General features: G+C 34.5%; 1 protein-coding gene across 10 annotated transcripts in view; it reads right to left on the bottom strand.

Annotated features, from left to right (window-relative positions):
• The window catches only part of AP1S2 (adaptor related protein complex 1 subunit sigma 2), a 29,957-nt gene extending 13,239 nt beyond the window's left edge, over positions 1 to 16,718 (bottom strand). For 3 of the 10 annotated variants that reach the window (XR_012487931.1, XR_012487932.1, XM_074299918.1), the window contains exons 1-4: positions 16,572 to 16,718; positions 13,497 to 13,675; positions 4,129 to 4,237; positions 2,932 to 3,069 (exon numbers count right to left, since the gene is read on the bottom strand). Coding sequence is in view for 7 of the 10 variants with exons in the window: in XM_074299918.1 (XP_074156019.1) it covers positions 2,932 to 3,069; positions 4,129 to 4,237; positions 13,497 to 13,675; positions 16,572 to 16,574 (429 nt within the window). In the remaining 3 variants the exon portion in view is untranslated. Of the gene's footprint in view, positions 1 to 2,931; positions 3,070 to 4,128; positions 4,238 to 13,496; positions 13,702 to 15,807; positions 15,921 to 16,009; positions 16,357 to 16,571 lie in introns of those variants that run through there. The other 7 variants (XR_012487933.1, XM_074299915.1, XM_074299914.1 and 4 more) reach the window with 6 other exon arrangements.
• Between the last annotated feature and the right edge of the window lie 8,228 nt (positions 16,719 to 24,946).

Raw genomic sequence — 24,946 nt, 5'->3', positions numbered from 1 at the left:
AACGTTATGCCTGTCAAGGTAAAAAAGTAAAATGCCTGCTAACTGTCAAATTATCTCCAAAAGATTTTGGAATTGGGGGCATTTTGGTTAAACAACCTAAGAAACATGCCAAAAATACTTTCCTTTAAGAAAGCATGGCAGAATCTACAACAGCATAAATAATTTCTGAATAATCACAGTAAGAGAATTTAATCTTTAACATGGGCTAAGTCTTTTTCTCATATAATCCTATTAAAGATCTAGTAACTATTGAATAAAAGCATTGAATAAAAGTCTATAAAGCTGTCAATATATTATAGCTTCTGCATGACTCTAGATCAGAGTGGGGAATCTTTTTTTTTCTGCCAAGAACCATTTGTATATTTATAACCATCATTTAAAGGGATATACAAAATTATCAATTTAGTACCTAGCTTTAACCTAATTATTGCCTGTATTGCCTTAGCAAAAGATTTTATTTCCTATTCCCTTGCTCTAGATGAAAATGTGTACTTTTAAAGGCATTTAAAGCTAAATAACAGGTTCTACGTTTCAAAAGCTTGTACTTTGGATTTGAGAATTAGGGAATTTAGTTAAGATACATTTTTTCATTTCCAATTTTGAACTTTAAGCTTTCCTCACCTAAAGATTATAAAACAATTTAATTAAAAGAAACCAATTCTATTTATGATTTACTTAAAAAAGATTTGGCATTACAAAGCAAGTTTTTAAAAGATATTGTTTAAATTTAAAATGTTTCCATAGTAATACCTTCCTTTGAGGTTTAAAAAAAATCCCAACACATGCAACTCTCAAGGAGAGGTTAGTGTAATGAGCATTCTATTCTAGAACAATTTATAATTAAAAAGTGAACTTAAGTGGCAGAAAAAAATAGTTTAAACAAATAATTTCTGAATCTGTAAACAAGAAAAGAGATGTTCACAGAATCATTCACAGATTCTGAAATGAGAGAAAACTTAGCTGTCATAAAAATAGCTACTAAACAGAATAATTCATTTTTACTTAGAAACAACAAAGAAATGATGAAAAATTAGAAAAACAGTTCTTATCATAAATACTAAGATATATTTCAATCAAAGGAAATACAAAAGGAAAAAAAGAAAGTACATAAAAAATTACTTATTTCTAATGAGAGAATTTAATTCTTTCTTCCTGATCTTATAATGGTATGTAGTTATAGAACTTTTAATGGCTAATGTTTAGGTTTTAAAATAATGATGTGTATTTATATGCTATGTGTTAACCATAAAAACCATTTCATAAATAATGTAAAATTATACTGTATCACCATTATAAAAAATTTAATAATTGTAATCATAGACAACTATGGGCACATTGTAAATTTAACCAAAAAAAGTAACCTTAAAAGATTAAAGTTTCTAAGACATCAAATTTCTCTGTTTTATAATATCTACTATTATGAGAGTAGAAACTAAGCTGTTTTGTTTTTGTAGAAAATGTTAGCAATGTTTATGTGGCAATTGATTCAAATCTAGTTGATATTTTAAGTTTTCACAATAATTCTTAATAACTGCTGTAGAAAGATGACAAGAAAACATTTTTCTTTTTTTAATGATAGTGATCAAAATTTAAGAAAACAGAATTTAAACAATATAAGACATTTTACTTTTCTTTATTCAACAATCATTTCCTTAGCTTGGTCATTATGAACAAGTAAAAATTTTGCAAAAATATAAATATGCTGTAGAATTTTCTCTAATGATAAAAAAATTATCTAAAAAGTTAACTATGTAAAATGGTTAAATTCTAAAAGACATTCCTGCAAGTGCTCTGTGTTCTTGAGCAATGCATTTGATCTCTTTGGGCTTCAGTTTACTCTATGATTTTTATCTGTAAAATGAGGGACTTAGAATGGATGATCTTTTTGGTTCCTTACAGTTTTAAATCTTTAATTTTCTCATTTTAAGAATAAGGACTCAAAAAACAAGCCACTTCAAAAAGACACTATGACATTCCAAAAAATTATTAGAATAACAGAAAGTAAGTTTCTTTTAAAACTTTTTTTATACTTTGCATTTCTTCCAAGTCTTTAAAAAAAAAAATTATGGTTTAAGTGTTCAATAACTACAGAAATCTTAACTACTATTTAAGTTTTAAGTATAGTTTCTATGTTATAATGCAAAACTTACAATGAACTTCAGGAAAGGTCATATAAACCATACCCAGAAATATAAACCATACTTCAGAAATCAAACCATAAAAACACATGCATCAAATATGAACTAAAACAAAGAATTATGGTAAATAAAAAGGAGGTAAGGAAGTTAAAAGTAGGAATTTAGATATATAGTTTATTTAGCACAACATGGAATTACTAGCAAATTATTAAAAATTAACTCCCTCAACAGCTTTAAGTATCACAGAAAAGTGTAAGTAGCTTGCATAAAGCAGTTAAAAATAAAAATAAAATCCCTATGTCGGTAACAGAAAACTGTGGGATTATTAGCCTTTTAAAAATTACCATTTATAAAAGCACAAGGACACCATGAACTAAGTCGAATTTACACATACATGGAAAGTAAAAATACAAAAGAAATGAAAGGTCAGCATGGTACAATTAACTCAACTATTGTTAATGGAAAAGAATAGTCTTAACAAACAATGGAGAGTTTTAAAACTGAGATTTACCTTGAATATTTGGCAACACATAGGCTGAGATCTTTTGCCTATGGTTCTAAAACTAAAAGACCAATAAGAGCATGGGAAGCCTGAAGGCTACCTGGTTAGCCTACCTAGTGAGTCATCCACAAAAATGAATGAGTTAATTGTACACATATTACATATAAAATACACTGTATGCCACATGCTAAGCATGCTAAGAACTCTTAAAACTATTTAGGACATAAGAGCCTTTTCTAGCAGGAGCACACCATGCTTCAATGCTGGGAGAATCACTTTGTGCTTGCTTACCTCTTGGAGTAGATCTGCCTGTTCAATGGCTTTAAGCACATTTTTCTTAGATGTTTCCTGAACTTCTCCTCCCAAAAGAAATTCATCCAAAATAAAATAAGCTTTCTCAAAATTAAAGATGATATCAAGTTCACATACCTGAAATATAAAATAAATTCATTTTAACACTTAGGCAAATAAGATTTATTCCCTTCATTTCTATAGTCAAGAAAAATTTATAAACTAAGGACATCTGCAATGCCTACTTCTGTGATATCAAATTAATCCCATCCTTTCTAAAAAAAAAAAAAAAGTAATTATTGCCAACAAAATACAATTGATTTTTAACAAGTTCAACTTTTCACATTTGCAGTAAAACAATTTTAAAAATATTACAAGGAAAAAAAATCTACAATCTCCCAAATACAAATAGTATGATAGGCTTCTTCATTGACATGAATTTAACTAACACTAATTCTAAGAAATAGGTTATAAGTACTAATAAAAATCCAAATTCCATAATTAATCCAATACTAAAGTGTTTGTTGTTAAAATTTCTTTCTATTACATAATTTTAAACCACCTTTTCATAAGTGTGATTTCAAAAGTAAGGCCATCAACAAAAATCATTCCTTTCCTTCCTGTGAAATATGATTTCTAGGCTTGTCCTATTTTGTGATACTTACAAAGAACCTGATATTATAACAAAGGCCTATGAGTAGTCCTCATATCTTTATCTTAGAAGGAATGGTGCATTTTCTTTCCAATGAGAAACTAGTTGTCTTAGCACAGGACATGCTCAACTGGCAATATTTGTTCCAAAATGCTTTGATAATAACTTGGTCACCATGCCTTATTAACTATACCTTTATTAGTCACCTAACTTTGTATCTTGCTCTTTAAGTATTCTATTTCCGAAGTTTACACAACCCATATTTAGTTTTTCTGTTCTTTCAAAAAACTAGCAATCATTAAAACTATTTTTAGTGCTGATGAGTTTAGTAATAGTATCTCGTCAATATATAGTCTGATTCTTCCCTAGTACAAGAATTTAAAAAGCTTTATTAAACTGAAATCACAATGCTCTGGCTAAATTCTCTGATACCTAATCATACTACTATTTTAAAATAGAATAAAATGCTTATACTAAAATAAAAGAATGATATATAAGAGTAGAAATAAGCCAGGAACCTTATTTTTCAAAAAATTAGTACTCACACTGCCAAAATATTTGTCAAGTAGTTCAACATAACGATGAATTATTTCCAGGGTAATTAGTTCGTTGTCCTGATCTTCAATAGCACAGCAGAAATACAGGCTAGCATATCTATAATAACATAAGCACCAAGAGAATGTCTTCAGACAATAAATATTTTGTTATATGCCATCAGTATTCAATACTAAAATAGATCATTTATAAGGTTTCTCTTAATTTTTTTTAAAAAAAGAATTTAACTTTTAACTTCCTGATTAGTGTTTATCAGTTCAGGATACAAGAATCAGAAAAATAACCAAAACATGTGTATAAAATCCATTCATTTCAAATGACACTTCAAAGAACCAGTAGTACTTTACTATTATGCTTTTTTGGTATGAATCTACTATGTTTCTTGTCACATTTCAAGCATATAGCTAAAAGTAAATTTTGTCAGTTTTACTGATATAAATTACCCAGAATTTGCTAGCATAAGCAAATCAAAGCAAAAGAAAGGAAAATATGTTTAATTAAATCTAAATATTTAGTCTGTTTAAAACACTATAAAGGGATTGTCACTTGGGGCATTTTCAATAACAGTCTGTTTGTTACCAGCAAAATAATAATAATTATTTTTTTTTTGTTAAATCAGGAAGAAGCTGAAAAAATTTCATGAGAAACAGAACAAGTTGTTTTTAAATGAGCATTCTAAATTTAATTCTAAAATAAGATGCCACATATGACTTGTCAAACTGGGGTCAACTTTTATTATAGCAGTTATACTTAGGCTATACCACTCAGGTACTTGGAGAGTTTTTAGCTTCTGAATGGAACTTCAGAACATTTGAGCAGACTATATCAGATTTAATTAGACTATTTCCAGGTCTACACTAAGTAAAATCTTAATAAAATTCAACAGAATTCAAAAGCACGTAAACAAAAATCTAGGTATTTTCCATCATTTCTGGGACCAAGAGAGTTCCTATGATCCCCAATAGCAGCTTGTCTTGGCTGAACATTTTCTGTGTCCTACTATTATAGTCTGGGTTCCAGATCTACTAGGACGAAGAAATCATTCCTTTTTTTGAGATGGCATAATATAGTGACATTCCTCCTCTTTGAGTGAAAATTCAGAACTGACCTTCCACAATTTTATCTCTCTGGGTCATTGTTCCTCATTTGTAAAATGAGAATATAGGACTAGATAGTGTCTGAGGTCTGTTCCAGTGTAATATTTTTAATCTTGTGGTACTTTTATTTTTACATTTTCTAGGAAAGCCTCAATCTTTCTGGACCTCCACTTCCTTAAATTTTGATAACTTCTAAGGCTCTTTTCCCAATCAAAACCCTATGCTTTTGTAAATTCAACTTTACCGTTTTAGTGATCCAATCCAATTAAATATTTATGACTGTCAAGATTTTATGTTCTATGTTCTATGGGGAGTGTTTAAGACATGACTCTTGTCTGCAAGAAACTTACAATAGAGCAGAAGAGATAAATACACATAAATAAATTTAAATGTGCTAAATACATAGAAAGTTAAAATGTGTGTATGTAATATCAGAAATATCAAGAGTAGATTAAAATATTTTTGACTTTTTTTTCCTTTTAGGATAGAAGGGAGAGGGGAGAGGGGAGAATAGGGAAGAGGAGATTCAGTGAGAACTTCATGCAATTTTCTGACCTGGATAAAATATTCTCCTGAGTAGACTAGAGGCAACTAGTTGATATAAGTAGATTGGAAAAAAGGATTTGGATTCAGGAAGACCTGAGTTTAAATCCTGACTTTAAAATTTAGTAATCTTAAGTCACTTATAACCTTCCTGATGGGTCTTAAAGTTTTCCAGCTCTAAATCAGAACAAAAAACTAATGGTATTCTTTAATGATTCCTTCTACAAAGATATAGTAGCAGATACTCCCAAATGAAGATATATATATATATATATATTTACACCCACTCACATTCCCCCATACTTATCTATACATACATATCAACATATATGTGTGTGTATATACACACACACGTGCATGTGTGGAATACATGCGCATACTTACACACACAGCCTCAGTATGTCCAATGTAAAGTTGGGATGTGTCCTTACTGAATATTCTTTCTGTGCCATGGCTATGTACAATTTTTGTTAATTGCTAGACGGTTTACAAGTATTTCAAGTTCCAATCTCAAATCTGAACCATCAGGGCAGTCTGATTAAGATTCAACTTAGACTTTGGCAATAACAAGTAGATTGGATTTGGAATAGAGGAAGGACAATGCAAAAGTGAGCCTTGAGTGGAGGTGAGGGGAAGTCCTTCAATCTGTGGCTTTCTCAGTTGTAGTACTTCTTGGGGTGCTAGCTATATACTATGAAGGATCTACATTGACCAGAGAGGATCAGAAAATCAACTGTGAGCCTTCAACTAGAAACAGATGTAAATGTACTCTGATGTCTTTAATGATGCCTTGAAGATAATAAATGTTGTAAAGTGCCATTTGTTGAACTTCCTTAATTTTTAAATTTCAGGGTGACAGTGATCTCCAAGACCAACTGTAATAAGTATGGGTTCTCCACAGATGAAAATTTTGGACATAAGAATTATTCTGGGGGGGAGGGGGCACAGCTAGATGGTGCAGTGGATAGAACATCAGCCCTGAATTCAGGAGGACTTTAATTCAAAGATGGCCTCAGATACTTAACACTTTCTAGTTGTGTGACCTTAAATCACCTAACCCTGATTGCCAGGAAAAAAAAAAAAAAAAGGAATTATGTTGAAGGAACTATTTAGAATCTTTTTATATGGTATCTGGGAAATCTTTTGGAATTATGCTAGGGGATTTTGAGGGGACTTTTAAAGGCAAAGAACTGGGAGAAGTACTTGAAAGGACAATGCCTGAACTACCTCAGAACCCCAAAGACTTCTAGTAGTGGTGGTAGGGACAAATGTGCCAAATATACCTGAAGTGAATTGCTTAGGAGGGGGGAATAACAATCTTAAAGCTTCTGCTTTAGTTCCTGTGAATTTTGACTCTTTTTGCTTTGAACTTAAAAGTCTTTGTGGTGTAGATTCAAGCAAAGGTCCCAGGTGTCCTCCCCTTCCCTTAAAAGAATGGCAACTACTTGTGTATGGCAGCTAGGGTACATGTATTAGAAGTTAACTAAGGTCCTAAAAGAAACTCATAGCAATAGGGCTTGGTTAACAGAGGATGAGAGAGGATAAGAGCACTCAGGCCCCGGCTATGCCAGCACTCATACTTTGTTTTAGGCCCCAGCACTGAGGGATAGCACTCAGAACTCAACAAAAGGGTACCAAGATACTGAACACATGGAAAAACATTGTTATCTTACTGCCTAGAAGAAGTAAACATTAACACAGACAGTGGCACATGCCTAGTGGCAGAGTGAATACTACCAAAACTGAAAAGATCTGGTATCATCCACCACATGGACCAGATCATTAAGATATGAAACTTTGTCCTTCTGAGGGAAGAATTAAAACAGATTTCTGAACTTCAGTCTCTGTGATGTCCTCATATTTTTGGTGGTATTTTTTGCTATCTCCACATTTGTTTCTGTTTTCTTTATCCAGTGTTGTTTTCTTCATCTTCAAGCTTAGGGATGTCCTGCAATAGTCTTAAAGATATGTAAATGGCAAAAGGCTATCTAGAAGATCTTTAAGATCTTATCAATAAGGAATAGGATATAGTAAGAGCAATATTCTAAACTCTAGATTAACTTTTTCTTAAAAGGTATGGAAACCATCTATGAGACTTAATTGACTAAGGCCTTGGCTGCTGAGGAAGCTTCCTAGTGGCCTAAGTACAAGAACCAAAATGAGAAGTCAAGAGCTCCTTCCTCAAGCTTTGACCAGTATACTAGCATAGCCCAATACAGAAGCAGGGAAATATACCTAAGACATTTCATGCTGTATGCTTATTGAACAGCGTTTTTCATATTACAGCAAAATAAATTCTTTATATTAAGTACTAGATTAAATGTTACATTTCATTCCAATCCTCAATCAGACCTAGTCTATGCTATTTCTGGCCTTAAAAGGTTAGTAAAACCTACAAATGCCTATATAGTAAAATAACACTGGATAAATGTTAAAGATAAGCAAATGATCTTATGTGAGGTCCAAGGTGGAGAGAGATCAATATTAATTAATTAATTAAATGAGGGAAGGTCTCATAAATTCACCATTTGAGATAGATTTAAAGGATAGTATTCAACAAATAGAGCTAGAGGAAAGAATACTTTAGGCATAAGACAGTGAAGCAGAGGGGAGATATAAGAATGTATGTATGAAGAAAATCAAGTAGTCTTATTTTTGGTTGGCTAGCTGGACAATAATCAGAAGACTAGAAAGAAAGGTAGCAACAAGCTATGAATTTCAGGAAAGAGACTGAATTTTATTAGGTAGACAATAAGGAGCCACTGAAATGGTTTGGGAAAGAGTGACATTATTAGATTTATGCATATTGATGATTCTCTCTTTCTCCCTCTCCCTCTCCCCCCCCCACTCCTTACAATGCCACCAGAACAGAGAGGAAAAATACCAGCTAGGAAGTTATCGCTTCAGGCTAGCAAAGATGAAGATCCAAACTTAGTTAGTGGGCAGCATTATTGAATGAAAAAGCATTTATTACTTACTATGTGCAAAGTACCTTGCTAAGCACCAGAAATACAAACATTAAAACAAGACAGACTCTGTTCTCCCAGAGCTCACAGTTTCTAGGATCCTTAAAGGGCAACAACAAAGCAAATGAGTAACTTCTTTAATGCTATTTCCATTAAAAAGACATATATTGCAAAGGCAGAATCGTGGTAAGATCTGCTAATTGACTGAATGTGGGAAGTGAAGAGTAAAGAGGTAAAATTAATAGTAAGATTTCAAACACAAAAGAGTAGTTTTACAAAAAATGCTATTGATAGAAATATTTGTCACAATGACCCAATTTAGGAGGCAAATTTGTCTAAAAAAACAAGCTTTTCATTTCAATCTAAGTACTACTAGGAGACAAATTTTCTTGGTTAAATTTATATAATTCTTTAGCCAAGAAACACAGTGGTGTATTGAAGCATACACTTGATATATAATTGGAAAACCTGGATTTCTCGGGTGTTTCCAGACTTTTTCAACCTAGACTCCAAAGGCTTACCATGTTACCATGAAAAAAATCACAACCTCTCTAACTTTACTTCCTTGTCCAGATGGAAAGAAATGTACAGTTATGAGGAAAACTGTAATGTCTGGGCTAGTTTTTTGGAGGTCCTTCAGACAGGCCTTGAAGGTTTTAGCAGGCTAGATACCATGAGAATGGTCAAGAATAGCCTAGATTCTTTATTCTGGCCCAGTCTTGATCTTAGTGCAAAGAGGCATAAGAGCCACCATGAGGTTGGTCAAAAATAGAATGTCTATCTTCCAGTTCTGGCTGGCCCTTATATACCTTAATTATAACATTCAGCATATTGATTATGTGTGAACTTAGAGAACCATTATATCACCATGCTAAGTACTATATGTGAACTAGAGAACAATCAACTCATCAATTCCAGAGTTAAACACCTTGTTTCAAATATACTTCTCCAAAGTTCCAGGTCTCTACAGAAAACAATTTGTGATGTGAATGTTTTTGTAAATGTGAGTAATGATTACTGAACTTCTATATAATATTTTAGGAAGTGTGAAAAAAGCCTTGTGCCTAAATAGCCAAAAGCCCCTACTAGATATCTGTGCTTGAGTTATATTTCCTAAAGGATCAGTTTTGTCATCTGTGTGATGGGAATAACAACTGTATCACCTCTTTCAGAGTGGTTGTGAGAAAGTACTATGGAAATATTACAGATTACCAACATAGCAATGTCATAATATTACATAGATGCTGACTTTTCCAAATTACTAAAAAGTCATGGAACTGACGACATTCTACAATGTACTTGTGAATATATAGGTATTAGGGTCATGAGAATCCACACAATTTCAGGATACAGGAGAGGAAACAGATGTTTGTTCAACATAGCAAAAAATTAAAACATTGATCAACAAGCATTTACTAATATGGGGGATACAATGACAAATAAATTCAAAATGACATAAAGAAAATATAATGAAAGAAAAACACAAAAATGGACACAATGATTTATGGGAAAGAAACTGAAGATAAACTGAAAAAAGAATAACTTATTGGTCCTTGATGTCTTAAAAAAAAAAATGAATTCATTCCATTCGTTTAGTTCATATATTTGTTAATTTAAACCTGAAATAAAATCAGTAATACAAAAGTAAGGGAAAAAAAGTATTGTTGAATATTTTTAGCACTGTAGATTAAGCACTAATTACTGGTACTAAGTACATTTGAAAGTGCCTATTCTTATATTCAAAACACATGACTTCTCCATAGTCAGCTAAATATCAGCTGACTGTTAGTGAGTGCAGCTTAAACTGTTCTCAATACTCACCGGTATTTCATTAATCTTTGTTATTGAAGAAAATCAAAACAACAAACTTAGCCAATTCTCAAGATAAAATAATCTACAGACATATAACTTGAATTTAAATTTGACCTAACTTCAATCCAGTGATATTTCCATAATGCTACAATACAAACTAAATTTTCTTAAAAACACCTGAATATGAGATTTCAGGCTGAAGAATACTGATATAGAGTAAAAGAAATAAGACTTAGAAATAGCCAAAAGAGATTACTTGATGAGAATAACTCTGATCCCTGAATATTTGGTAGGTTACACGTTCCCAAGAGAGAATTATTAAATTAAAATTTTTTTTAAAGTTTTATTTCAGATGAGCTAGAGTAAAACAATCACTGGATAAAGGATGGAGATAGGATAGGAAGACAGAGGAATGTTACAGTGGTGCAGGTGAATGATAAAAAATGCCTAAATTAGAATTGTGCCAGAGAAAAAAAGGATGGATATTTAGTAGAGAAGAGTTGTTTCAATTGCATTCCAATTCAAGAATGTTTGAATTTCTGTACCATTAACAGAAATAGATAATAGGGAAGAGAGGGTGAGGAATGGAGAGAAAAATGACTCAATGAAATTTTTGGCCAGTTAATATGAAACTAAAATATACAGATAAAGAAGTTTGAACTGCTAGCTAGTTCAGTAATAAATCTGAAACTGAGTTTAGTTCTTCTGTCCCTCCCCTCGATTATTTAGTCTTTCAATCTACCCATGTTCTGCCTTTTTAGATTCATGGAATATATCAGTCTATCTAGTTTCATAAGCTTCTCACAGAAACAATACACTATCTGGTGAATTTGAAAGATTGAATGAATTCACACCCCAGGCTACACATTCAATTCTTTGCATGCTCTCTTTCTAAGCCACAATAATGTTCTAATTATTAAGTCCAAACTATCTGGAAAGGACATTAGAGTGATATTAAAGAAACCTGAGATCTTTAAAACTCCACATATGATAGTTGGGTAGCCTTGAGCAATCTCTACAATGCAATTCTACAAACATTTATTAAGGAACTATATAGTATGCTAGTCCTGGGTATATAGAGACGAAAAAGAAATAGCTTGTAGGAGGCTCAGTTTCCTTATCTGTACACTGAGTTGGGAGGCAGAATGATGGACTAGAAAATGAACTTCCATTTTCAAATTCTATTCTTTAATAAGAAATATAAAAAATAATACTACCTACAAAATGACAGAATAGCTAACTCCATTCCAACATTTACAAAATAATATGAATAAGGTTTTCTGTTCCTCTAAATTTATCTATCACTAGTTTGGAAACCTCTTTATGAAGTCTTAAATGCTTAAAAAAATAGAGAAGAACCTTTTTTCCCTTTCTGATTTCATAATTTTATTTCAGCAGTTCTTTTTTCCATATTACAAAATGTTTTTTCTAAATTATTTGTGCTATATAAGAATGAAATTATTAAAGGAAAAGAAACAGGGTAAAGAAAAGTCAATGTTCCAAATCAAACAAAGTCTATAGATTAAAAAATACTTTATTCCACAATTTGAGAAATATTACTTTCATTCCAATATAATTAAATGAGTCTACAATACTAGCCACAGGAGTAAATATTATTATTCTATTATCTATTTCCCAGTTTATATAGAAAATTTTTCATCTATTATTTCATAGACATCAAGCATCTTTCTATGATGAAACCACTTCATTTCTCACCACATTTTTGATACTTTAAAAAATGAATTAACTTTGTTAATAAACAAATGGGTTTTATTTATTTTAAATAAACAAGAATTTTAAACATCAATATGACTAAAAGGATTTGGATATAAGATATGTGACAGAAATCAGTCTCAACTGATCAGCTTGCTTTTATGCCAAGCATTGTAAATATAAAGCCAAAAAAGTTCCTGCCCTCAATGAGCTTACATTTTATGGGAGCAACCTATGTGTTGACAAAATACATAAAAGATTTTTTTTTCCCCATTAGGGGAAAAGAGGGAGACATGAGCAACTAGGCAGATTAGGAAAGACACAATTCCAAAAGGCACAAATGAGAAGAGTGTAAACTTCAGGTATTTGGGGAATGGGAAAAAATGACAGATATGGAAGCACATAGAATATTATTGTGAGCAAAAATTAAAAACCCAGTTTGAATGAACCTACCTTAAGGTATATGAAGGGAGAATATATATAATAAGTTTGGAAAAGTTAAGAGTCAAATTTTGAAAGGCTTTAAATAAACACAAACAACAGTTCACATTTGATGCTCAGTATTTTAGTTATCTGTCTAGAAGAACTTTGTGACTATGGGTTTCTTAGAGCCACAAATAAGTTCCATTATTTGAATTTTACTAACCAGATGACATTTTCTAAATTGTTCAGACTACACAGTATTTAATAGTTTAATAGTTTCAGGAGATCCAGGTTCAAATCCCATTTCAGACATTTAATAATTATATGTAATCATGAGAAAGATAGGTCTTTTCAAAAGAGATCAACTCAATAAAATATAGATAATAGTTGTACTACTCACCTTAGAGGGTTGTTGAGGAAAAGTGTTTTGCAACTCTTAAAATGCTATTTAAGTGTGAGTTACAATTATTTACTTTTTCTAAAAGTTAATAAATTTATAAATGAAAATATATACATCATTAAAACTATTTTAAAATAATCAACTATTAAAAATATTTCCTGATTTCTGTTATTTCAAATCTGTTTAAGTCAAAGGAGGGAGATTATAATTTACTTCATCTAAGATTTAATTCTTAAAAATCTACTTTATTTAAGCATTTCTAATTAAAACAAAGGTCTTCCTCAGTATATACTTGTCCAAATAAGTCAACTTTCAAAGTCAGTTAATTTTCATTCATATTTGACTACCATTATGAACTAAAATTTGGTCTCTGACTGCAACTTTCTGATAAATGAAAATTATACCTTTTGTAGACAATCTTCAGATCTCGCCACTCCAAAAAGCTGCACATTTTGGGTTTACGGGCTAAAACTGTTTGAACAAGTTCTCTTGTGATTTTTTTCTTTTCTTTGTCCGATAGTGGGACATACCATTTTTGAAGTCTGAGCTTTCCCTGGCGACTAAAAAGCAACATAAACTGCATCTGTTAAAAAAAAAAAAAAAAAAAATCTTACTTTCAGGTCTTTGGTTCTACACAATGAAATAAAGTTCCATTTTTCAATGTAGTTTTCAACAAGCTTCATTATAATACAGCAGAGAGAAAGCAAATTGATAGATGATTACCATAATATCCACACTAAATTAAAAAATAAATCATTCACAAAGCCTTCTGTCACACTTTCTCATACACACAGAGTACTGCAACACAAGCTCAGAAATGTAGTTGAAAATTTAAAAATTATATAGAGCAGGAAATTGTCACCATTGATATACTTTAAAAAAGGCAAAAAATAACATGTTTTAGTAATACTTGATGTAGTCATAAAACATGCTGGTTCTCTCTTCTCATACCTGATTTGTCCCAACTCGAAGGAACTTTTCAAGACAAATTAACATTTCAATTGGTATCTTGTAACAGAAATAAAAATATTTTCAAATCAAATTTCTGCATTCATTTTATAAAAATTCAAAACAACATATACTGTGCCAAGTTGGGGCATGGTTATATTATAAAAGTCAAAATTATACAGATTCTATCTCTTAAAAGTTTTTGATTATTTGTTTGCTTAGTTAAGATCTGCAAATAAAATTTCGACCATCTAAAAATTTAATATTTTAAGAAAAAGCTTATTTTAATTAAATGACATTTTAAACCACAACTAAGGAAATAATGAATACATGAAATAATATATATAATATAAAATGTTTTCAATATATCCCACCAGCTTTTTTAATAATGTTAACATTTCATACACAATTATAATTCTGGATTTTTTCCTAATATTCACAACATGTTGAATTTTTAAAACAAATTTTTTCAAATTTTCTCCATTTTGCAAAAATGATTTTCAAAATTATAAATAATTAAAGATATCATACATTTTTGACTGGGCTAATCTTATTCGATTAATTAAAGACAAATTCTATCTCATTCAATAAAATAAACAAATAGTCAAACTGTCAACTACGAGTCAGGTATGAGCTAATCATTTTCCCACCGATCTCAAAGCACCTCTGAGTGAGTACTGCAACATATTTATTAAAGGCTTACTATGAGTCAAGCATTAGTCGAATAATATAAATACTTTTTCAAGGAACTTAAAGGTCCTCACCAACGAGGAGGGAGGGCACTGCAATATATTAATGCTTACTGTGGATCAAGCATTGTGCTAATAATAATACAAATATTGTACACCTTTCCGTGGTTCTCAAAGCACATCACAAACGAAAACTGTAATTTTTGCAAACGGAAACTAAAGGACCAACTCGTCCATTCAAATCTCAAAGCAGCTGCAGAACTTGGAAGAGAATGGATGTCATTTTTTTAGATCTTGCAAAACTGAGACGAGAAAGTGTAGACTATCAGTTGGAGGGAGGGGAGACCAGCGTCTGAACTCCTACTTAACACATTAAATAAATCACTTATCTTCCTATAAAACAAGTGACCTGCAAACCTGGGATTATACCTGTTCAGAAAATGTTATAAGTCAAGTCGTTATGAAATACAAAACCCATTGCTTATGATCTTAAATAAATGAATATAGCAAAAAGGAAATGGGGATTTTTTAAGGAGGGGGGCAGTATTGCCTGGAAGACTGAAGATGACAAAAATGCTCCTGAAGTCACAGCTGTTTTCCTATTCCTCCTATAGTCAAAAAAACGATGCTTAGGATATCCAGGAAGGGAGGAGGAAAGGGGAATGGAGGAGACAATGGCCCCGGCAGCTGTGCTTCGTCCGCTTCGCACGGACCCCTACCCAGAGCAGAGCTCCCACTCTCCCTCTCCCTTCCCTGGTCCCCCAGACGCTCCATCCCTGGGCAGGAAAAGTCCATTTCGGCCGGAGACAAGCCGTCACCGGCCGGCCCGCTGGGAGGGAGAGAGCGGACTTAGGGGAATTCCCACATTGCAAGGGTAGGGGCGATGGGAGGCGACCCCCGGAGTTAGGGGAAGCGACTCCGCTTACTCCCCAGCCAGGAGTGCCCCAGACAATCCCAAAACACAACCCTCCCTCCAACAAACGGAACAGAATTAAGTCAAGCCTCCGCTCCCCAAGTCTCCTCTGGGATGAAGGCTGGGGCGAGTTGGGGGTGCGTGTCCCACTCTCCCGCGGGTCACCTTAGGGGCGCGGTCCACGGGGACAGGAGAGAAAATACTCCGGGGAAGTCTCTGCTCCAGACCCACGCGCGCGCGCGAGTGGAGCGAATATTACTGGGGTGAGTGGGAAGGAGAAGGGCGGGGGGGGGGGCGCGACACCTCCCTCTCCACGTGACAGCCCCTCCCGCGAGTAATTTCCCCCTCAACACACATACATACACACACACACACACACACACACACACACATACACACACACACACTTACTGTGGCCGCCAACGGGAGGGAAGCTCCGTGGCCGCCCGTAGCTCCAGAGCTCGCAGCAGCCGCCAAGTGAAAAGCCCCCTCAGAGTCTGGGAGCCAAGCAGGCGGGGCGTGGGGAGAGAGAAGGGGGGAGCGGGGCGGGGAAGGCCCCGCCCCGAGGGCCGGCCGAGGGAGGAGCCGGGGGATCCGGGGCGGAGGCTGGAGGGAGGAGGCGGGGTGAGCTGAACGGGGAAACCGGCTCCCGGATCTCCCCTCAGCTCCCCCCACCTCCAGCTACGAGACAGTAAGGTTGCGCCACTACACCGTTCGGCGCCGGAAACGGGTACACGTGACCCGGAAACGGCTTAGTTGACAGCCTCAAACAACAACTCTCTCCCTCCCCAACCCCTCTCATTTCCTAACCGGCGAGCGGCGCATGTGCGTGCACTATCCCTTCCCTCCTCTCCAGGCCCTCCCTTCTTTCTCTCCTCCTCTCTCCGCCCTTCTGCTCCTCCTCTCCCCCTCCCCCGCCCCAGTAGTACCATTGCGTAGAGTAGGCTGAGTGCTATACAGTTACTTGTACGGGTACTCTGACTGGGAAGAGACGAGGTAGCCTGCTGCTCAGGTTCAGAATCCCGCTGCTACTGAGTCTGCGCAGTAGCGCAGTCTGCGGCCACGCGGAGGCGGGCCCGTGCTCCTCTTCCTCCAGTCTCGGGCTTCGCTTGGAGCCGCGCTCGCTGTCTTGTTTGTTTCCCTCCTTGGTGGAGGGGCGGGGTGGGGTGGGGTGGGGTGGGAGGAATGAAGTAGGGAAAGCTGGGGTGAAAAAGAAAAGAAGCCGTCTAGTCAGTCATGCTCCAAACCAGGAGGTGGGGGAGTCAAGAAAACGGTTCACTCATGATCTTTAAGGAGAGCTAGACATGCAACCTAACATCAAAATTGCGGTGTGAGAAGTGCAGTGTCATCGAATATAGCTTTCTTTAAATTAGCCTCGTCCAAAGCTATATAAGATTCAAAAAGAGAGGGAGAGAAGGAAGTTGATAGGATAATCAAACATTCTACTATGCTATCGAGCACTTAGAAACTTGGTCAGGTTTAGGTGTGATTAAGAGCTGCTGACTAGGCTGGTCCTTAGCACGTAATTGGTCTTGTTCGGAGGAGGGTAGGGTGGGGCTCCCGAGCTCTACAGCGCGGATCTGAAAAGTGCGCCAAGGAATGGGAAGTTAAAAGGGGGAACCCGAAAGGAGAAAGAACCGTGGGGGAGATGCAGTTTGTGGGGGATTAGCAAGTGGATTGGAAATTATGATGTTTCTCTTAAACAGCTTTTCGCTTGGCTTTCCTTTTTATTAAATGGGAAGTAAAGAGAAGCTCCTCAAATTACAAATTTACACTGGCTCTCTTATGCTAGGCTTTGCTTTACAAAGGTGCTTAATTACAACTACTAATCTGGGTTGGAAATGAGGGGAGATTACCAACATCAGGATGTTCATTGCAGTTAGGGTGCAAAAAAAGTAACAAGCCTGGTACTGAGCCGGATAGCGCCTTGTGTGCTCCAGGGAAAATCTCCCACTCTTTGGGCCTCATAAAGAAGGGATCAGATGAATCCCCAATGCGGTCTTCTAGTCTATAAATCGAATGTAGTCGAGGAAGCTTCCTTTCCGTAATTCCTTTGGTTGAAGCTGAATTTGGTGGTGGGAAACATCCCTTTTATTCACTCATCCTTTGTAACCACTCTGTCCTCTCCTAGGACACTGTTAACCAGTGGACTGGAATTTCTGTCTGCATCTGTCTTTTTATCCCCAGTAATCGGGATCTTTCTTTCAGCAAAAGATAGCACATAATGTTTCTGAGTTATCTAGCTTCAAATATAAGAACGATTAGTAATACTTCTGACAGTTGGTTATGTTACCTTAAGAATAAACGCTTTTCTTGTAGATGTCTCTGTAGTTGGGTTAAATGACAGTTTTCAATGTGAAAGAAAATAAGATCTGTAGGTGAAAATAGCCCCAAATAGCCATTATATAACCTTAGCTACATAATTTTATTCCACTGAAACAATGGCTTATTAAATCCTCAGAGCAAAACACAACTTCAAACAACCTAGCAATTAAAAGGGTAGTGCCATTTAAAAAATATATCGCCTCTTTCCTGGCAAGAACAAGGGAGCAAAAAGCAGATGGTCTTTTCAATAGATGGTAGATAGTTCATTCCCTAGTCACAATATTAAGTGCTAATTGTGTAGTCACTGTGAAGGCTATAAGCACTAGTTTGTTTGTAATTAACTGCTTGCTTTTAGATCCAAAGATTTCTAAATTGTAGACTTTTATAGTATGCATGTTTCTTCCCTTCTAAACATTGTCTTTGTCAAGGCATTAACTATATTTTTAAATCAACTTTAGCTATTTAGGAAACACTCAACTACTTTGAGTTAATAGCAGAGAGCTAGAGTGCTTTCTAAATGAATTTTGAGTAGGATTCTTTCCCTTTTTAATTAAATTTTTACATTAAAAATATACAAAATTTTAATCGATATTTCTTAATGAAGATTTAATGGAGGAGGGATTCTATTTAGTTTTTATCACAAATTATTAATTTGATCTTGAATAAAAAATCACAAATTAATTACAGCAAGTAAGGGGCTGAGTTAGGAACCCAAGATTATCCCTCAAAACTGTTCTATGTATTATTTAGAAATCATTAAGTGCAATGTTCTGTTAATCAGGTTTCTTGGGGAGTTTATGGAGGCAGCTTTGGCTTTAGTTCAGTTTCAATAATCACCTCAAATGCAGCCAGGAGTTAAAGTCCAAATTCTTTATTTTCTCCTTTCAATCTTGTCTCCTTCACTTGGGGTTCACCTAGTTTTCTGGAGGCCTTCCTCTCTCCTTGGTTCCTGAGAGCTCTTGCCTGAATGTCTCCATCCAGCACAAAGGTAGAAGTGGGAATGAATCTTGACTCTGAATCTCCTCCCAGAGAGTGGGCTTGTGGGTGGGCTTGTGAATCTCTCGGAAGTCAGTCCTGGTTGTGAATCTCCTGGAAGTCCCCTGAAGTTCCCCGAAGTTCTGAGAGCTTCTCGTTTATGTGTCTCACACTGAGTATACACCAATCATTATGTCACTAGGAAACCGTTATTTGGTGTAGGATTAAATCAATGTTAAACTAGATTTAACCATTGTCTCCTCAATTCCACTCAGTACCTTGTTTCAAGTTCTGGCCCATAACATCTCCTTGTAGGGTCAGATCAATCATACTGAACCATGCTAAATTAGATAATTATTGCCTTTATTCATTCCAGCACTTTATAAGAATCCTAACAATTAAGCTTCACTGTCTAAGCTATATAAATAACAATGGAAGATATAAATCTTAGCGTGTATTCAAATTGTTCTGGATGTCTTAAAATTTGGTGTTTTTTAGGTCTGCATTTTAAAAATAAAATTTAATTTCTAAATTTTAAAAAATGAAATGTTTTAGTTTTCTTAATAAATACAATTATTAAAAAGAACCAAATGTTCAGGAAATTCAGGAAGTGTTCACTGTTAAATAGATTTCCCTATAGTCATACCCTATTTAAATGTACTGTGTACACTTATAAGAATTGATACAAAATGAAGGGATTACACAGCAATGAAAATGAAAAAAAAAAAAGAATGTGAATGAAATATGATCATGATGGCCAATGTCTGAAACCTGAAGCATTGGAAGATAGTCCATTTACTATTAAACATATTTGATGTATTTGTTCTGGAAGAAGACACCTACCCAAATTGACTACTCAGGAGCCGCTCCAAGTGAAGTACAGAAGGTTTATTAGAATCTCAAAAAGTGGACCATCTTGGCCTGTGAGCCCCGAAAGGACAGCAAAGATGCTCACAGTAGGAGGGCCACTGCCTTGAGAGTGCTCACAGTTTTTATATATTTCAGACAAAGAACCCCCCAAATCCCACCCTCTATATGTAGTGATTGGTTATATAAGTCTCTATTCCCTTATTTAGTCAGTGGAATGCAATAGATAAGGTGATATATAGCTTTCTCCCCACCTATCTGTCTTTGGACAATGGAATGTAGTCTAGGCCTTATCACATGATACCAGAGAAGCCAAAACTGAGGCCTTTAAGGCTTCAGTTAATTTAGCTAACAGTCTCTGATCAATATGTGCTTGATCTGTAAGTTCTTCACCTTTTCCACACATATTGGTTAGTTTTGATCAACTTTTTTTTCTTATTCTATTTTTATTCTTTATTAGATGGGAGAAGAATGTATTGGGAAATAAACATTACATAAAAGCAAGACAATAACATTTTATTTAAAAGGAAATTATTAAATAAAACTATCCAATGGGAATCAAGGTTTAGTAAGATTTTATTGAATACAAAGGTCTTTATTTTCCAACTGTGGGTTCAAATGTCCTAGGATATTTCTTTATGCTAAAGAGTTGGTTTAGTCATGTGGTAATTAATGAAACAGATCATTATAAATTAGAATTATCAGAGCCTCTCTTTTTAAATTTTTAAATATTGATAGAAATATATTAGATAATAGCAATTCTGAAACCTGGGGCACAAGATAGCATATGGGGCTTTCCCTAAATTCAAATCTGGCCTCAGGCCCTACTAATTGTGTGACCCTAGGCAAGTCGTTTAATCTAGGTCTTTGTCAAGAAAACTCCAAAATGGGATCAGAAAGATTTGGACAGGACTGAAACAACACAATAAACAATGAAGTTCTGAAACCTAGAGAGACACTTTCATATAGTCTTGAATCCTTAGCCATGTAACCTTGGCAAGTGTCTGAGACTCATTTTCCTCATCTGTATAATGGGGATAGAAATTCTTGCTCTATTTAGCACAGAGGAAATAAATACTTTAAATGAAAGAATTTAGCAAACTATAATGCAGAATGCAAATTTAAGTGATTTTGATACTCGAACAAAATAATTCCATTAATATTTTTGAAAAAAGGGAACGTGCAATGACAATTCTTTGATAAACACTTAAAAATGAACATTCTTAAGATTATTTTCTTGTCACTGTGCCTAATAGGTAATGATGAGGTTAGGATAGTGATTTCTAGTTGGAATAAGAGGTGCAAGGCACAAAGTATATGTGAAGAATTCAAAATAGCATACTTTTTGCCAAAAGTTACCTTTTTGAGAAGTGGTTATGGACAAAATGAAGAGGTAAAATGGACAACAAATAAATACAAAATAGATGAGAGAGTATGTAGTTAGCAAGTTAGCAGTAAAATCCACAATTAACCAGGAAAAAAGGAATGGGTCTATGGGGTATGCTATTAATTGGCAGGCTAAATCTTGAGAGGAATTTAGCAGACTAACCCCAAAAGGGATTAATAAGGGAAGCTGATTACACCATTCATTATCGGGTTAACCCTAAAAGAGATTTAGCACCTTAAAAGTTAGCTATAACTAGGAGAAAGACAGTATGAGACATGGGGAGGGGCTGAGGAGAAAGATACCCAGAGGCAGGTTCTTAATGTTCATTTTTAAATGCTTACTAAAAAATTATCATTGCACATTTCCTTTTTCAAAAATATCAGTGGTATTATTTTGTTCATGAGTGTCAAGATCCTTAAAAGGGATTCAGGAAAGATGGAGGAGGCCATGGGCAGATTTATAGGGGAAATTTAATATTGAGTGTTTGGTATGATAACTTGGTTTTCTGATTGGACCCAGTCAGGCGAAGTTTTCCAACACAGTGATGGGACTGTAAGGCTGAGCTGATCCTCAGTTTGCCCCTCGGAGCATTAGATTCTTATCAGTACTGTCTTTCTCCTAGGACCTCATCAGTGGTATTAAGTTCATTCTGCAATTGCCGAAAAAGAGTTGACTTTGACAAGGTTGTATTTTGTAATCAAGTCTTTCTAATCTGTTAAATTTTAGGAATAAAGGTAAATTATTCAAGATCTATCTACTGATGAGTTTGATTAAAAAAAATTATAGCAGTGAATCTTTAGAATTTAGGCACCTGGATTCATTAGAGACTATTGATATGATAATACTTTTTTTTTTTTAAACAACAGTAGCTTTTAAGACTTTTTAGAAATAAAACCTCCTTTAGATGATTTTATTTTAAGAAATCCTTTATTGAAAAACAAAATTCTGTCTTTTGCAAACTTTGAATGAATTTTAAAAAATACTTTAACAACAGATATTTATTATCCACCTATTATGTGAGCAAGGAAGGCACTGTGATTTAGAACTCACTGTGATTAGAACTGGGGATCCATAGATTGAAGAAACACACTGCCCTCAAGAAGCTTGTACACTGTGTGTGTATGTGTGTGCCTGAAAAGTGGGGCAGGGATTATATTTACAAATAAGTATAATATAATACAGCAAAAGAATCTAGGAATTAAAAAGTGTAATTGGGGAGAATCAGGAAAGACCCTTTGGAGGCAAATATGTCTGGTTATATATTGAATCAATCAAGGGGTTTTGTTTTTTCTTATAACTAGGGTATAGTTTAACATTAACAATAGCTGAGGGAGCTATTGTTAATGAGTTGAATTTGAATGCATCAAAAATTGGTGTGGGCTTAATTATGAGGTCAAGTATTTAAGTTTCTTATATTAAGTAGTCTGAAATATAATTTAATTAATTTTTAGAATGTAGCTGACACTCAAAATAACCTACTACATGTTCAAAGTATTAAGTGTTGAGAAAAAATCCATAATCTATACTTTTTTTTTGTTTAAAACAATTTAATGTCTGTTATTGGCCTCTTAGTGTATTTTTTATAGATCTATTTGAATGAGAAGCAGAGGATGATCAGTAAATGTTGGATGAATTCAGCTGAATGGGAGATCTCACAAGCATCTAAAGAACAAAGCCAATAGGGAAGCGAAGGAAAGTATAAAGAGATCTTGGGCAAAGTAGAATAAAAGAGAAGAATTCTGTGTTCATAAATCTAAACAGCTTAAGGAAGACCTGAGTTTAAAGCTGACCTAAGGACATTTAATGGCTGGATGACCCTAGGAAAGTCACTTAACCCTATTTTCCTCAGTTGCTCATCTGCAAAATGAGCTAAGGAAATGGCAAACCATTCCCAGTATTTTTGTCAATAAAACTTTAGATAGGATCATGGAAAATTGTACACAAATAAAATAATATGTAAAGAAGCAAATTTTATCTCAGAGTCACTGAGATGAGGTTGGTGTCAGTGGAAAAGTTGCTATGCCCTGAATAAAATTTTTATGGCCACACCCCCTCTTCCCCTGCCTTGCCATTAGGACTGAGAGAATCAAGTCAGAAAAGAGGCCTTACAAACCATTGAGTCATAAAACTTCAGATGGCTTATCTCAAATGCTTGTTGGGATAATTCCCCCTGTATTTCCTGTCAGGACTAAGTTATGATCCCTTCCTAGAACTATGGCTTGTCCACTATCCTTGCCTCTTCGCCTTTGTTTCCTCCATATTTGGAGCCCTATAAAAGTCTCCTGCATTAGTTCCTCGATGCTGAATGCTTTGCAACAAGAATCCCATGTAGCCAGCTAGCCTCTGCTAGTCTAAAACTCTCCACAATTAAATTATTAAAAACCAATCTCTATCTTGTATCAGTTTCTCCAGCACTACAAAGTATACTATATTTAAAAAGAAAAATAAATTTTTAAAAAGAACATTAGGAAAGCCCTGCAGTTTTAGAAGAGGAATCAACAAATATTTATTTGTTGGACTACTATGTGCCAATAACTGTTAAGACCTAGGGGTGTGAAGATAGAAATATAATAATGCCTGATCTCAAAAAGCTTAAGACACAGAGGAACCTTGGAGGGTGAAATACAGGATAAAGAATATGTGATTAAAAATCAAAAGCAAAAACAGAAGCAATATTTTCATGGGGACATACCACATTTCACCTGAATAGGAGGAATTATATGAGGAGTTTGGAAAAGAGATCATAATCTTTATATCAAAACATAAAATTGTTGTGATCGGGTTACTTCAGCTAAACAAACCTGCTAAGATTTCTTTCTGCCAGAAGTAGAGCATCTATAAAATCTTATCACTTGCCTCAGTGATCATTTCATCTTTTTAAAGTAGATAAAGAGATAAATGTCTGATTCTGACTCCCAAGAAGAACTTGAGTATTGAAGTAGAAATGATAGAAGTCTTATCATTTGATTATAAAATTCTTGTTAGAAGATGGGAATGGTGGGCATAGTTTGATATGAACTATGGATTGGAAGGGAACACATTTCAAAGAGTTCAGAGAAAATGTTAGAATTCAATGGCCTAATGTTTAGCTGGGTGAGTTAATTCAAGTTGCAATATTAATTTCTTAATTACACAATTTTAAAGGCTTCAGTAGAAATTATTCTGATCAATATGATAAAGGGAAGTTGCCTAAAGGGATACTCAACACCCAACTCAGATTTTTAGGTGACAGAACTGGGAAGCAATGGCAAATAACTGAGTGGCATAATAGTAATGCAAAAAGCTAAATCAGAACAAAAATGAAAGAAGGGGAAACTATTACTGCCATATATGGTAAATGAAAACTGAGGATAATGGTGAAAAAACTCTACTAAATTTTTATTTCTATTCCATTCTTTAGGTTCAAAATTCAGCTTCACAAGTATGGGATAGGTAGCTAGAAAACATGTAATAAAAATTTTCAAGGCATAATGGTAATCTTAAAGCTCTGAGTCAAAAGTACTATATTAATTTCTGGTCACTATATTTCAGAAAAGTGGACAATCTCCAGAAGAAGACAAACATTTTATCTTGTGAGTGAGAGGTCTAGAAGACACAGCATGGGAGGATAAAGGACATATAGAAAGAAATTTTCCTATTGTAAATTGTTAACTTTCCTATTGTTTTCCTCTCAACACTGGGATGATTTGTTTTGCTCCATCTTCAGAGGAAGATGTAACTCTTAATGGTGTAGAGAATGCTGAGTTCCAT

Source organism: Sminthopsis crassicaudata, chromosome 3, assembly GCF_048593235.1.
Source record: "Sminthopsis crassicaudata isolate SCR6 chromosome 3, ASM4859323v1, whole genome shotgun sequence".
Classification (NCBI taxonomy): Eukaryota; Metazoa; Chordata; class Mammalia; order Dasyuromorphia; family Dasyuridae; genus Sminthopsis; species Sminthopsis crassicaudata.
The sequence above is the reverse complement of the archived record's forward strand: the minus strand, read 5'-3'. Positions and strand labels throughout refer to the sequence as shown.